Source organism: Glycine max, chromosome 14, assembly GCF_000004515.6.
Source record: "Glycine max cultivar Williams 82 chromosome 14, Glycine_max_v4.0, whole genome shotgun sequence".
Lineage (NCBI taxonomy): Eukaryota > Viridiplantae > Streptophyta > Magnoliopsida > Fabales > Fabaceae > Glycine > Glycine max.
The window spans coordinates 2,075,357-2,089,674 of NC_038250.2; the positions used below are offsets into that span (position 1 = coordinate 2,075,357).

Consider the following 14,318-nt stretch of genomic DNA (forward strand, 5'->3'; position numbering starts at 1 on the left):
GTAAGAACTTATTGTCTGGTATGGTTTTAAATAATTGTGGTTTCAAGAAAGTACTTGAAAGTGACAAGTACATCTTGTCAAGACATGGTTCGTTTGTTGGATTTGGTTATCGTTGTAATGGAATGTTTAAATTAAACATTGATGTTCCTTTTGTTCATGAATCTGTTTGTATGGCCTCGTGTAGTTCTATAACTAATATGACAAAATCAGAAATTTGGCATGCTAGATTAGGACATGTTCATTACAAAAGATTAAAAGATATGTCAAAAAAACAAGTATGATTCCTCCTTTTGATATGAACATTGAAAAATGCAAAACTTGCATGTTGACCAAGATCACTAGGAAACCTTTTTAAGGATGTTAAAAGTGAGACTAAAGTCTTAGACCTTATTCATAGTGATTTGTGTGATTTGCATGCTACTCCATCATTAGGTCATAAAAAATATCTTGTTACTTTTATTGATGATGCATCAAGGTATTGTTATGTATATTTATTAAATACAAAAGATGAAGCTCTTGATAAATTTAAAATTTATAAGAAAGAGGTAGAACTTCATCAAAATGGGCTAATCAAAACTCTTCGTACGGATAGGGGAGGTGAGTATTATGATCCGGTTTATTTTCAATCTACTGGAATAATACATCAAACTACAGCTCCCTATACACCACAACAAAATGGTGTAGCCGAAAGGAAGAATAGAACCTTGAAAGAAATGGTGAATTCCATGTTATCCTATTCGGGTTTAAGTGAAGGATTTTGGGGTGAGGCTATGTTGACAGCCTGTTACTTGTTGAACCGAATTCCTAACAAAAGGAATAAGGTTACCCCATATGAACTTTGGCACAAAAAGACACCAAATTTGAGTTATCTCAAAATTTGGGGATGTAGGGCTGTAGTCAGGCTTACAGAACCTAAAAGGAAAACCATAGGTGAAAGAGGTATAGATTGCATATTTATTGGATATGCTGAACATTCTAAAGCATATAGATTCTATGTGCTAGAATCTAATGATTCTGTTGCTGTGAACTCGGTTATAGAGTCACGGGATGCTATCTTTGATGAACAAAGGTTTACATCTATACCTAGGCCAAAGGACATGAATTCCATGTCGAAAGTCTCAGTTAATATTGAGGATATACCTTCAACTAGTACTGAAACTAGAAAGAGTACGAGAGTAAGAAAGGCTAAGTCATTTGGTGATGACTTTCAACTCTATTTGGTTGAAGGGTCAAGGAATCATATTCAATTTCAATATCAATATTGTCTTAATGTTGAGGAAGACCCAAAGACTTTTAGTGAAGCAATGGCTTCAAGGGATGCTGTATTCTGGAAAGAAGCAATCCAAAGTGAGATGGATTCCATCATGCAAAATAATACATGGAAATTGGTTGACTTACCTCCTGGATGTAAGCCATTAGGATGTAAGATGATCTTTAGGAGAAAGATGAAAGTGGATGGTACTGTTGACAAGTACAAAGCCAGATTGGTTATCCAAGGCTTTAGGCAAAAGGAGGGTATTGATTTTTTCGATACATATGCTCCTATTGCTAGGATATCCACTATTAGACTGTTGTTAGCACTTGCTGCTATCCACAATCTGGTGATTCACCAAATGGATGTGAAAACTGCATTCTTAAATGGTGAATTGGATGAAGAGATATACATGAAACAACCTGAAGGGTTTGTTATGCCAGGAAATGAAAATAAGGTGTGTAAATTGATGAAATCTCTTTATGGCTTGAAACAAGCGCCTAAGCAATGGCATCAAAAATTTGATGAGGTTGTGTTGTCTAGTGGTTTTGTTATAAACCAAGCAGATAAATGTCTATACAGCAAGTTTGATACTCATGGCAAAGGAGTTATCATTTGTCTGTATGTAGACGACATGTTGATCTTTGGTACCGACCAAGATCAAGTTGATGAAACTAAGGCATTTTTGTCTTCTAAGTTTGATATGAAAGATATGGGGGAGGCGGATGTGATCTTAGGAATAAAGATCAAACGTGGAAACAATGGTATTTCCATCTCTCAATCACATTATATTGAGAAGATATTGGAGAAATTTAATTTTAAAGATTGTTCTCCGGTAAGTACTCCCATTGATCCTAACCTGAAGCTATTACCTAATAAAGGTGTAGCAGTGTCTCAACTTGAATACTCAAGGGCGATAGGATCACTCATGTATGCAATGATTAGTACTAGGCCTGATATAGCTTATGCTGTTGCTAAACTCAGTAGGTTTACAAGTAATCCTAGTTCTCATCATTGGCAAGCTATGAATAGAGTATTCAAGTACTTAAAGGGAACCATTGACTATGGTTTGACATATACTGGATTTCCTTCGGTTATTGAAGGTTACTCTGATGCAAGTTGGATAACCAATATGGAGGATTATTCATCCACAAGTGGTTGGGTATTCCTCCTTGGAGGAGGTGCTATCTCTTGGGCATCCAAGAAACAGACCTGCATTACAAATTCAACAATGGAATCTGAATTTGTAGCTTTAGCAGCAGCTGGTAAAGAAGCTGAGTGGCTAAGAAATCTAATCTATGAGATTCCATTGTGGCCCAAACCTATACCTCCCATGTCTATCAGGTGTGATAGTCAGGCAACTTTGGCTAAGGCATATAGTCAAGTGTATAATGGGAAGTCTAGACACTTGGGTGTTAGACACAACATGGTTCGGGAGTTAATCATGCATGGTGTGATATCAGTGGAGTTTGTGAGAACTCAGCATAATTTGGCCGATCATTTAACCAAAGGGTTAAGTAGAGATCTCGTAAAAAGGTCGGCTGTGGGATTAGGATTAAAGTCCATCTGAAATCTCTTATGTTAAGATACCCAATTCCCATCTAATATGACATTAGGTGCTGAATTCAATGTGGAAAGCTTAACATGTAGAGATTGGAACACATCATCGAAAGTATCCCAAAAGGAATGTGTTCGGTTCTGTAAGTTAAGGAGGTTGAAGTATAACTTCTCAATGGTTCTTTTGAAAAATTGCATTTGCAGGTGCAAGAAAGAAAAGGACTACCTATATAAGCATGAAGTTTAGCCGCTTCAAGAAGCTGGGACTTGGCTTTGATATGCTTATGAAGGATAGGGACACAGGCTAGTAAAACTAGTGTCGAGCAAGAGTAATGTTATAAACTATTGTGCAGATTATCTTCATGTATTCATTATGAATAGAAAGGGTTCAATCCTTAGTGACACCCTGATATTCGAATATTTGAAACGTATAATTTGCTAAGATGAAATTCAATCGTCACGATATTTCATCTATGCAGTAGTTTGTGGTATGTTATGACTTTGGTGATTTGATCGGTAATTACACTAAAATGGGGGAGGTTTGTTGGACATTTTAGTGTAATTGATCTCTTTATTATGTTAAAATAAGAGTGCACGCTTGTTTTAATGTAATAACGAGATGTTCGGTTTAGGCAAAGGTTGGAAGTTACATGGAAGTTACTAAAACTTCCATCAACGGTTGGAAGTTACATAGAAGTTACAAAAACTTCCATCAACGGTTGGAAGTTACATGGAAGTTACTTAAACTTCCATTAACGGCAATTTTTAAAAATAAATAACTTCCATCAACCGCCAAAAACCACCTGTTCTTTGATTATAAATAATCATTCTGGTTCAGAAAGCATAACGGGGTGAAAAACTCACAAGACCAAAACAAAACTCTTGTATTATAATCTTCTGATTTTATCCGATTGAACAATTTTGGTTGAATCCCGAAATTTGATTCAATCTGAAAGTGTTTATACACAACTTCAGATTTATCCAGGATTATCTCGATTTTCAAATTTAACCAACAAAATGGCTTGAACTTGCTGAAATTCCAGATCCAGAAACTTGAGCAAATGCTGATAAATCACTGCATCAATTTTACAGACAAATAATTCCATATTGCAGTTTTCAAATGACAGTGTTATACCAATGTGTCATTATTATACAATATTTTCATTTTCTCACATCATATAAAATTTATAAGGAGGGGATTCTAAGATTGATCTGATGAAGAAAAAAGTTAAAGGAAGAGAAAGATCATGAATTTAAATCTTTTTGCTAACAAAAATAATAATTAACATTTACTAATAAAAAAATAACATATAATTTAATATTCATAAAAAAATCTAAATTTTTAGTCTGTAAATAACAATATTAAGGAATAATTTGAGTTATACAAATTAATAATGCATGTTGAAGATGTTTTGCATAATCCCTCTGGAGTTTCATTTGCATGTATGAAAGTGACTTTTTAATTATAAAGTTGAGAACGATTTGATGGATTGTTTTTAAAATTGTAATTAATGACTAAATTATTATACGGTTTTAAACTATTTTAAGGGTTTACTTGAGATTAAATTAAATTGTTCAAGAAGGATCACTTGTATGATCAAAATTAAATAATAAAAAAAACATAATTCCTTTGAATTCACGTGAACCAACAGATTGCTTGAAAAATTCACCTATTCGTATGTTCCCCCATAACAGATGCTATGGAAAATTAATGTAACTGAAGGACAAACTAACTCAATCTCTTCCTGGTCAGTGGCTACACCAGGTTCTGACATAAACTACAAATATTTATGACAATATTGAAAGACAAAGCAACAATGAAACCCACGTCAATATACATACATGAAACATTAACTAGAAAGGGATGATATTAAGCAATAAAATAAGATTACCATTAGAATTAGTCACGTAAGGTGATCCTTTCTGCACAGCACACCAGCTTGTTCACTCTCAGTCTTGCCTTCTCTACTTGACCAAAGATCGTATTCCTTACCACTTGAAGTTAAACCTAAATCATTATTCACAGCGAATCATAAAAAGGATTTTTCACCAAATTGTTGTAGTTTGCTTTTAAAATCACTAAATTGGATTGGTGTACCTTTTAAAAATTTACCTTTTGAGTTACTATATTAAATTAATTATTTAATTATTTGAGTTATTATATTTACATTATTTATTTCACATTCCAACCTTTTTTTTGAAAAATTAGAGTACTTTTTTTTGTTGTCTCTATCCGTCGCATTAAAAAAAGTAAAAGTAAAATTATTATCTCTATCCATCGAAATCACTTTTAGCAAAATAAATAAATAAAATCCATCACAATCACGGTTGTAAATCTTGACAATCTCCACTAATAAATTATTGAATTTACTTTCTGCTTATTAAGTTAATCATTCATTTGATTGTTAGGATATGATAAAACATGAAAACAGAGTAAGGATAAAATATGATAAACAAGTTATGTAAGTTTTAGGCTTATATTATTGATTTTCTATAATTCAAATATTGATTACATAAACAAAATAGGGGATCATAATTGTATTTAAGTCATTATAGGCTTAAATGTAATTTTGGTCTTTCTATTTTACACAATTCATAATTTTGATTTTTTTATTTTAAAATTGAGACATTTGATTTTTCTAGTTTAAAAATTTATAATTTTAGTTCTCCTATTTTAAAATATAAACATTTAATCCCTATATTTTAGAAAATTCAAAATTTTGATCCCATATTTTAGAAAATTCATAGTTTTGGTTTAAAATTTAATTTTTCTTACATTTTATTTCTTTTATTTTTTATTTTATAATTAATTAAATCATTTCTTAAGGATATCTTAAATGAATATGTTAAGTTTATGATTAAATTAGACCAAAACAAAAGAAATAAAATGTAGAAAAAATTGAAAAGTTAACTAGAATTACAAATTTTCTAAAATAGGAGCATTAAATGTCTTTCTTTTAAAATGAAATGACCAAAATCAAGTTTTTTTTTATAAATAAAAGAACCAAATGCTTCAATTTTAAAATAGAAAAATTAAAATTATGGATGAAATAAAATAGAGGAATCATAATTACATTTAAAGCCTAAATTTTAATCCTATCAAATATTTAGTATGTGTCGAATGACAAACCAATAATATAACTAAATTATAGAAAATTATATTTTATTTATGCAATCAATATTCTTCAAATTATAAACAAGTTATATAAGTTTTTAAAAAATTATAATTATTATTCAAATATTTTCTTTAAAAAAATATTTGAATTAGTAATTATTTATTTTTTGATATTTTAGCTAATAATATAATTTAATTATTTTTCAAAATTATTCTCTCTATATATATATATAACAACATTATGTTTCATATATATTAATGGAATGTTGGCGTTACGTGAAAGAGGTTGAGTTGGTGACCGTGACTGTGGGTGTGACCATGAACATCGTAGCGCTTTTCCTAGTCTTCTTTTCCTCTCTTCTCTCCTTTAAATAAAAGCCTAGCTTCTCTTCTCTTTGGTTCGAGTATGCCTCTTTTTCTCCATTTCAATTTTATTCAACAGTTAATTTGTGTTAATTGTTGCATGTGGTTATTATTTTTGTGCTTTGCATCCAAATTGAAATCATCATCATCATCATAATAATTTGCAGACATTGCATTAATGTTTATGGCAAGGTAGTATTAAGTTAGGAACCCTGTGACTAACCTATCAATTTGGCCGATAGGATGATAGGTTAGTATTATTTATATCTTGTTACCAAATTAGATTTTCTATTGATGATTACTGTTTTCCCTTTAATTAATATTTTGATTTTGTTTTCTTCCACTGGTAATTTTATATATAACCTCCAAATATCAGATAAACATAATCTTGTTTTCCCTTTAATTAATATTTTGATTTTGTTTTCTTCCACTGGTAATTTTATATATAACCTCCAAATATCAGATAAACATAAACTTGATTGAATCTGTTGGAAATGGTGTAATTAAATTTACACTTGAACTATGAATATCTAAATTGCTAAGATGGTGTGTTCATTAGACAGTGCTTTTTATCAAGGTAAAGCGTACAAGAATTGCAATTCTTCAAATTAAACCGCTATGTGGATACTATCTCAAAAATACAAGCATATATACATAGGTATACTATTTCTAAGCTCTATTGCTAGTTAGATATGATTAAATTACACACAGAATGGAGAAAAAAAATATTTTTGTAACGAATATCTAAGTAAAAGAGTATGTATAAAATTTGGGAGAATATATGAAATTGCTTTATCTGCTTGCTGTCAGAATTTTAAGGAACATGATAAAGGAATCTGGTGGATAACACATTAAGACCAAATGTATGAAGTTCAAAATATGATTTAGGTCTATTTGGGTTGTCTGAGTGTTGCAACTGGAGCTTCAACAACTACTGTTTGCAGTTGATTATTCCTTTTCATAGTCAACAATCATATGCATATATGCTAAAGAGAAACATACTCTGTGTCATGATGCAAGCCACCATGTTGCATGTGAAGTGGAAATTCATGATCTATTATATTCAGTAAATGGATTTTCTATCCTCTTCATGGAAGTGAAGATTATGAATACTTGTAAGTCTTCATCATATTTATATGAACTAAAAAATTAATCTCATAGAAGATTTATTTATTCTTGGTTTTTGTTATTTCTATCCAAGAAAAAATAATACAGAGAAAACCAGTTACTTTTGATTAGAAGGAACGCATTGCCCTCTTGAAAGGCATGAACAGAGAGGGAAACTAGGTTTAAGAAATCCATGATTTGCCATATAAAGAATAAAAAGAAAGGAACTGAACAGAGAAAGATAGAATCCCCCTTTTTGTTTGTTCTTACTACTGTCAAAAGGTTCTGTTCAGTCACACAAGGCTATAGTTTAGTTCTTGTAACTCAAACTTAGAATTTCCCTCATAGATCCTGCTTTTTTGGGCATCAAACTGGGTAGTGGGCCTAATGGCTTTAGCTCTAGTATTAATTTATGTACGTGTTTTGTTTGTTTCATTTGGATATATTTAGACTGAATTTGGTTGTAATTTCACCCTGTTTCCTTCTCTCTCTTTAATTTGTTGTTAACAATATTCTCTGAAACTGATTAATTTCCTATTCTTAAAATCTGATGCTATGATTACCATAAGCTATATTAATCAGTTTTCTTGGTGATAAATATAAGTTTTGGATCTTTGTGAATGGTTTACTTTTTCAACATTCTATCGTGATCTAAAATCATTATCTAATATGCAGGGCAGTGTCATCATAATTATTTCTTACTAATGCACATGATATCATAGGTTGTTTCGTAAATACATCTTTGGGGCTGCAGATGAAGTTGAATTGATGTTTATGAACAGGTGATTGCAAGTGCTTTGAACCACTATATATAAGATTTTTTTAAAATATATAAGAACTTAAGTGTAACATAGGTGTGCATTTTATCTTTTTTGTTTGTAACTTGGATACACAATGTTCTTTCCTTCCTGGTAGGAGGAATCATGAGGATTTGCATCTGTTCACTATAATATTGAACCAAGAAATTAGAAGATTATCAACCCAGGTAATTATGCAGATTACAGCATGACTAATACTGTACTAGTAGAGTCTGCTACAAACTGTAGCTTTGTTAAATAAAATAAGAAATGTAGTAGCGAGTGAAACTTTTACATATCGCACAATTTAATTGATTGCACTGCTCTAATAATTTATTTAAATAAGTAATTATGTAAAAATAAAATAAAATTGGGTACATAAGTAATTATGTAAATTGTGTACACAAAATTTTATACTTATCTCTTGTATGACCTAACAGGTTATAAGAGTGAAATGGTCACTCCATGCACGAGAGGAAATTGTTTTTGAACTTCTTCAACAGTTGAGAGGAAATGCAGCAATAGTGTTGCTGGAAGGAGTAATGAAAAGTACAAGACAAATGATTGAGGAGCAAGAAGCAGTTCGAGGTCGCTTATTCATAACCCAAAATGTCATGCAAAGCTCAGTCTGGGCATGGTTGCAGGTTTTTAATTTTTTACCAACTACTGAACTATAATTAGTAAGCTATTAGTGTTTCATTGAATTCATTTATGTACCTAATACAGTAGCTATATAAGTGTGCAAAAGATTTATTTGGCATTATTACTGGTGCATGATAATTTGTATCCAATAAGGAATGATAATGCACTAGGATTGGGCCTCATATAGCTTCCTTGCATGATACTAGCTTGTAATCACTAGTCCCCAACTACAATTTGAATGCACCATGCAGGAGTCCCTCCTGAGCTCTTGCTCTAGGAAAGAAGCAGACTCACCAAACAGATAGTTCTCATCATGTCACCAATGAAGCCAAGACTTCTATGCACCTCATAGCCAACTTGGCCTTCAATAAAGGGAAGATTATCCTTCGCTCTTGCTCTGCACCATCTTTATTATTCACTGACACGGGGGTGGATTTTCAAGAGCCCTCTGAACCACACAAGTCATCAACTTCAATAGTGAAGCTATCTTTTCTTGGTGTTTTCTTGTATGTGGCAACTGGGGTGACAGTGTACATGACTAGTGGGAGTTTCAGGGGCAGTACCACTTTCAGGCCTGTAGATGCTGTGTACTTTACGATGGTAACTCTTTGCAATATTGGATATGTAGATATCGTTCCTGACTCCACGTTTACCAAGATATTTACATGTGCTTTCATTTTGGTGGGTTTTGGATTTCTTGGTTTTCTGCTCAATGGATTGGTTGCATACATTTGTGATATACAAGAGGCCTTCTTGTTGAGCATGGTGGATGAGAATAGATATAAGAAAATTCTCAGGACTTATATGGTTGATGAAGAGAAAGGAAGAATGAGGATAAGAACCAAATTCTGTCTGGCTTTGGCTGTTGTGATTGACTGCATTGCTATAGGAACAGTCACAGTGCACTTAGTTGAGGACCTGAATTGGGATGACAGTATTTATCTCTCCATTACTTCTGTTACAACGGTTGGTTATGGGGATTTTTCTCTCAGAACAGTAACCGGAAGATGCTTTGCAATTATATGGCTTTTGGTAAGCACACCGGCAGTTGCCAGGGCCTCTATATACCTCACTGAATATAGTATTCAAAAGAGAAATTGTAAGATGGCACAATGGGTTCTTCAGAAGAAGATAACATTATCAGATTTAGCAGCTGCAGACCTTGATAATGATGGATCAATCAGGTATGCTTTATTTTAAATCAAGAATTTATAATGTTGTAGCAGAGGATAAATAAAAAAAAAAAACATCTTTCACTTTTGTCCCAACGCTCTACTGTAAATTTGTATCTTCTTAATTAAAAGTCCTTTCACATCTCTCTTATGGCCATATGATTTCACCCTCTTCCGTCCGAGTTAACCAAAACAACAGAATGACCTTAGTTAGGAACTATCTGTAGCTAAATGATTGATGATGGAACATGTACTCAGTTCAAGCGTCAACGGTTCGGGTTCTTAGGATGCATAATGACATAACTCCACTATGGTTGGTTTACAATGTCTTCGAAACATATATGTCGCAATATAGAAATTTACGTGCTAATTTGAGCAAATGAGAAGGCAACGTAGCAAAATAGATTACCTGGTTGAGCCAATAGGCCTCAATCTGCATGCAGAGGTGACGCAGAAATTTTCAGTTCAATAGAGAATACTGACTAAGTTATATTACTTTCATTCATTTTTGTTAACTATTTTAGTTGTACTGGTGCAGCAAGTCTGACTTTGTCATATACAAGCTTTAGCAAATGGGGAAGATTACTGAAATAGACATACTCCAAATAAGCAAACAATTTGATTCCTTGGAACATGGCATGTATGGCAAGATTACTCTTGCTGACCTCATGGAAACTGTCTATTAAATCCAAACATCTCTTCTAAAAGGGCAGGAGCAATATACGAGACTACCACTATTGTAGAGTGACTGTTTCTGCTACTAAAACCTGAGACCATCATCAGGCCACAAAAGATAACCTTAGTGTTATCTCATCCTTTATTTATTTTATTTTTTTTGGTCAAACGTTATAAGTGTATTGCACATCATTACCAGCCATTTGCTGTCACTTGCCCATATGCATGAAATACGGATATTCGGTGAGTAGAACTATAGAAGCATTGGCCATTACTTGCACCGATACTTGTGAAAATTGAAAAGCATAAGATCACGGGTGCCCATTATTATTTGTACTTCGTAGTACTAGTTCTATTTGTTTCTTGATGTGATGTCATACCTCAATGTTAAAAGAATATAAATTTGGATTACAGTGGTACCCTACTCTGAATAAATTTTGAAAATGTTTTTTGCATAAAGGTACCTTACACTCGGAGAAGAAGGTACTCTACTCTGTGATGGCTGCCACGAGTGGGTTTGTGAGCAAGTAAATTTGTAAGTGAAGTTAACTTTAGGTTAACCTTTTTAGTTGTTAATAAAAATTCAACCCTTTCACTCATGGAGGCCTGAGTTGAACATGCCTTACTTCAAACTAAGATGCTTAAAATAGCATGCATGAGACATTTCATAGTACATTAGTTCACACAGAAATTTATGCAGTCTAGTTAAGAATACATTTTTTGTTCTCAACATTTCACGAAGCTTTTTGTGCAAATTGCTAACATCACAATAATGGAATTAGAAAATCAGCAGCTAAAATAATAGCTATAACACTGAAACAAATGGTTTAGTCAGTAAGTGATTAATAAATGAGTTAAACAGTAAACAACACTTATCATGGCTAGTGTTAACACAATTTACACGAGTCCATAAACAGAATAATTTCATCCGCAGTTGCAGAAGCTCCTGACATCATATGATGTATGCATCATGCATGGATTGTGTAAACTCAAACACATGATGGGAGTTTATGGTATTGCATGAAACAAATATATTAAATTGTGAATCATGGAAGCCATATTTAAAACTCACAAAAAAAAAAGCCACACCTTTTAGCCTGCCTGATACAAAGTAGATGCATGATTTAATATCTAATTTCTCATGAATCATGACAACGATAAGAACTTTAGGTGGTAACTTGCAGGCACACAAAGGACATCTCATGGAATCCTCCAAAAAAACTTCACTACTATGTGCATTTATGAGACAGAATAAGGTCAAAAGACTTTGGAATGCAAGTTAAAGACAAGGGCAAGCAACTTCACTCGGTTATCCTTATTCCTTAGTCAAATTTCTCAATCTGTTTCTCCTCCATGACCAAACAGATAATTGCGTGTTGGAAAGAATAGTGGTAAATCAAAACATCAACACCTCTTTTAATTTTAATAAACTAATAATAAGCATCTCAAATGTGTCTTTCCTGTTTCCACATTAAGTGATTAAGGGATACAAGAAAATTGTGGCAGACCTTTTTTTACAAATGAAGTTAGTTCTCACCTGGAAGCAGAAGATGAGTCGAGCAAAACAAAATTGATCAGATCCTCACTTTTGCCTCCTTAGTATTTCTAATTCTGTGAGTTTGGAAATTTGAAAAAGTGTTGCGTTACTTATTATTTTCTCTTAATATGAATATATTCATATCAATAATTCAAAATCACTACAGAGCACCTAGTCTAAATTGATTTTTATAGTTAAATCTTCAAAGGAGACTATAAAAATTATGCTTTAATAGATCGAAGTGTTATACCTCTGTCTAATGCCATGGATGCTGTCAAGGAGTTCAATTGTTTGTTGCAACCTAGAATTCTTTGCTCTCTCTTCATTATCCAGTACCAAGGTTGAGACATTCAAAACAGTCACTAGTTCAGCTTCAATTTCACTGAGTTTTAGATCTATATATTCCATGAAGTCCTCATAAGAGGATATTTCTGACGAGTTTCTGGCTATATTGTCTTCATTTGGAGTGCTGATACTAAGGGATTCCAGAAGATGCTGAGTCTCCTTATCATCCAGTGAACTTCCTTCACTTTCGATAGAAAGTTGCACATCTTGAATATCACCACCAAATTCCGCCGTATCAGGATCTGACTCATCCTTAGTGACATTATTTTGAACTTCCTCCTTTGGAGCAATAATTCGAACTGGACTTGAAGCATCTTCTGTTGTGTCTTCAATTTTCACAGTAACATTTCCAATTAGCTGACTTTCTTTCAAAGATATTGCCTGAACCCACAATACGTTTCTTTCATTATACAGTTACTAAAATATGAACATTTTGAGTAAAAGCAACAGTAGCATACAGAGTGTGGGTGGGAATAAACATTATACATAGACGCAAAACAAACATATCTTTTAAAATACACGAGATATTCAACACTAATAGTCTAGGTTGACAGGCATAGTTATGCCATCAGTCAGTGGAACATACTGAAATACAGATTTAAGATAGAAAAGTTGAGACAATCATTGTACAAACCAGATGAAAACTGGGAATCCTCCTCAAATGAGCATAGAAAACAGATTGATATATTGATAGAGAGGAAAACAATAGCTTGAGAGGGATATATGCAGTCCCTTCTGCAGGTGCACATGCCTCTACTTGTAAACAAATCTCAACTTTTTTTCCCAAACACTTGAAATAAATCCCTTCCTCAAACATATTGGCCATACATTACATTAAGAATCTAACAGAGCTGTTCTCCCTCAAATGTATTGATATTGCCATAATTACAATAGAAACTAAAACTGTGAACAAACAAGATACTACAATAGTACTGATGAATTCCATAATTTATATACACTTTACCTCACTTAGCTTGGAGGAAAGCTCATCGAGCACTTCAATGCGTCTTTTAGACTTGTCTAAAGCCTGCAACACTTTCTTCCTCTGAAAAAGCATTTCCCTTGCATAATTTTCCTGCCCCTTTTGAATGCTTATAGCTGCTTGCTTTTGAAGCTTCTCTGCAACCTCTGACAGTCGCAGAAACCTCAATCTAGCATTAGTTGCTGTTAAGTGTTAACCACCACACACAATTATTTCAATATAAGCCTCAATCCTCAATCTTTACATGAACCCTTTAGACAGCAGTCCAATTTCAATTCTTTTGGTGAGAATTGTAGTGGAAAAAGTAAAAAAAAAGTAAAACTTCAATCATATTCATGGGACTGGCTATAATGGGTGTTGTCCAGGAAACACGGTTGATTCAGATAGAGAAAGTAACTGCTTATCTAAAAAAAAAAAAAAAGATAGAGAAAGTAACTCAGAATGAAATAAGAATGAACAAGAACAATAATAGAGATGGGCAAGTTAAGTAGGGTACCCTTGGCTCTGGTGGCGTCAGCCTCTGAATGAAGGTGATCAAGTTGAGAACGAAGTTGGTCAGTGTTGATGGTTGAAACTGAAGAAGAAGAAGAAGAAGAAGCGCAGCAGCACGTGGATCTCCATGAAGGAACAGCCATCATAGGCATAGCTGTCACTCTAACACAGTTCAATATCATCCCTTTCTCTTCTATGCTCCACAACGTTAGACTTGGGCCGTTAGACACAACACACTCACAATTTCTCTTTCTCTTACATTGGCTAAGAATTTTAGATAGG

The 14,318-nt window shown here is 33.1% G+C and overlaps 1 protein-coding gene across 1 annotated transcript; it reads right to left on the reverse strand.

Annotated features, from left to right (window-relative positions):
- Window positions 1–12,072: 12,072 nt before the first annotated feature.
- LOC100790457 (uncharacterized) lies at window positions 12,073–14,318 on the reverse strand. The gene is made up of 4 exons (XM_003545138.5): window positions 14,041–14,318; window positions 13,527–13,726; window positions 12,468–12,943; window positions 12,073–12,291 (listed from the first exon to the last, which is right to left on the reverse strand). Exons 1-4 carry the CDS (start codon window positions 14,216–14,218, stop codon window positions 12,255–12,257), a joined length of 891 nt encoding a protein of 296 aa, XP_003545186.1. The 5' UTR covers window positions 14,219–14,318; the 3' UTR covers window positions 12,073–12,254.

Bases quoted from the DNA above. Each gene is read 5' to 3' on its own strand.
- LOC100790457 (XM_003545138.5), bottom strand. From the start codon at position 14,218: ATGATATTGAACTGTGTTAGAGTGACAGCTATGCCTATGATGGCTGTT. The intron at 12,944-13,526 runs GTAAAGTGTATA...TTGTGGGTTCAG, and splicing joins TTTCCTCCAAGCTAAGTGAG to GCAATATCTTTGAAAGAAAG. The intron at 12,292-12,467 runs GTATAACACTTC...CCAAACTCACAG, and splicing joins ATCCATGGCATTAGACAGAG to AATTAGAAATACTAAGGAGG.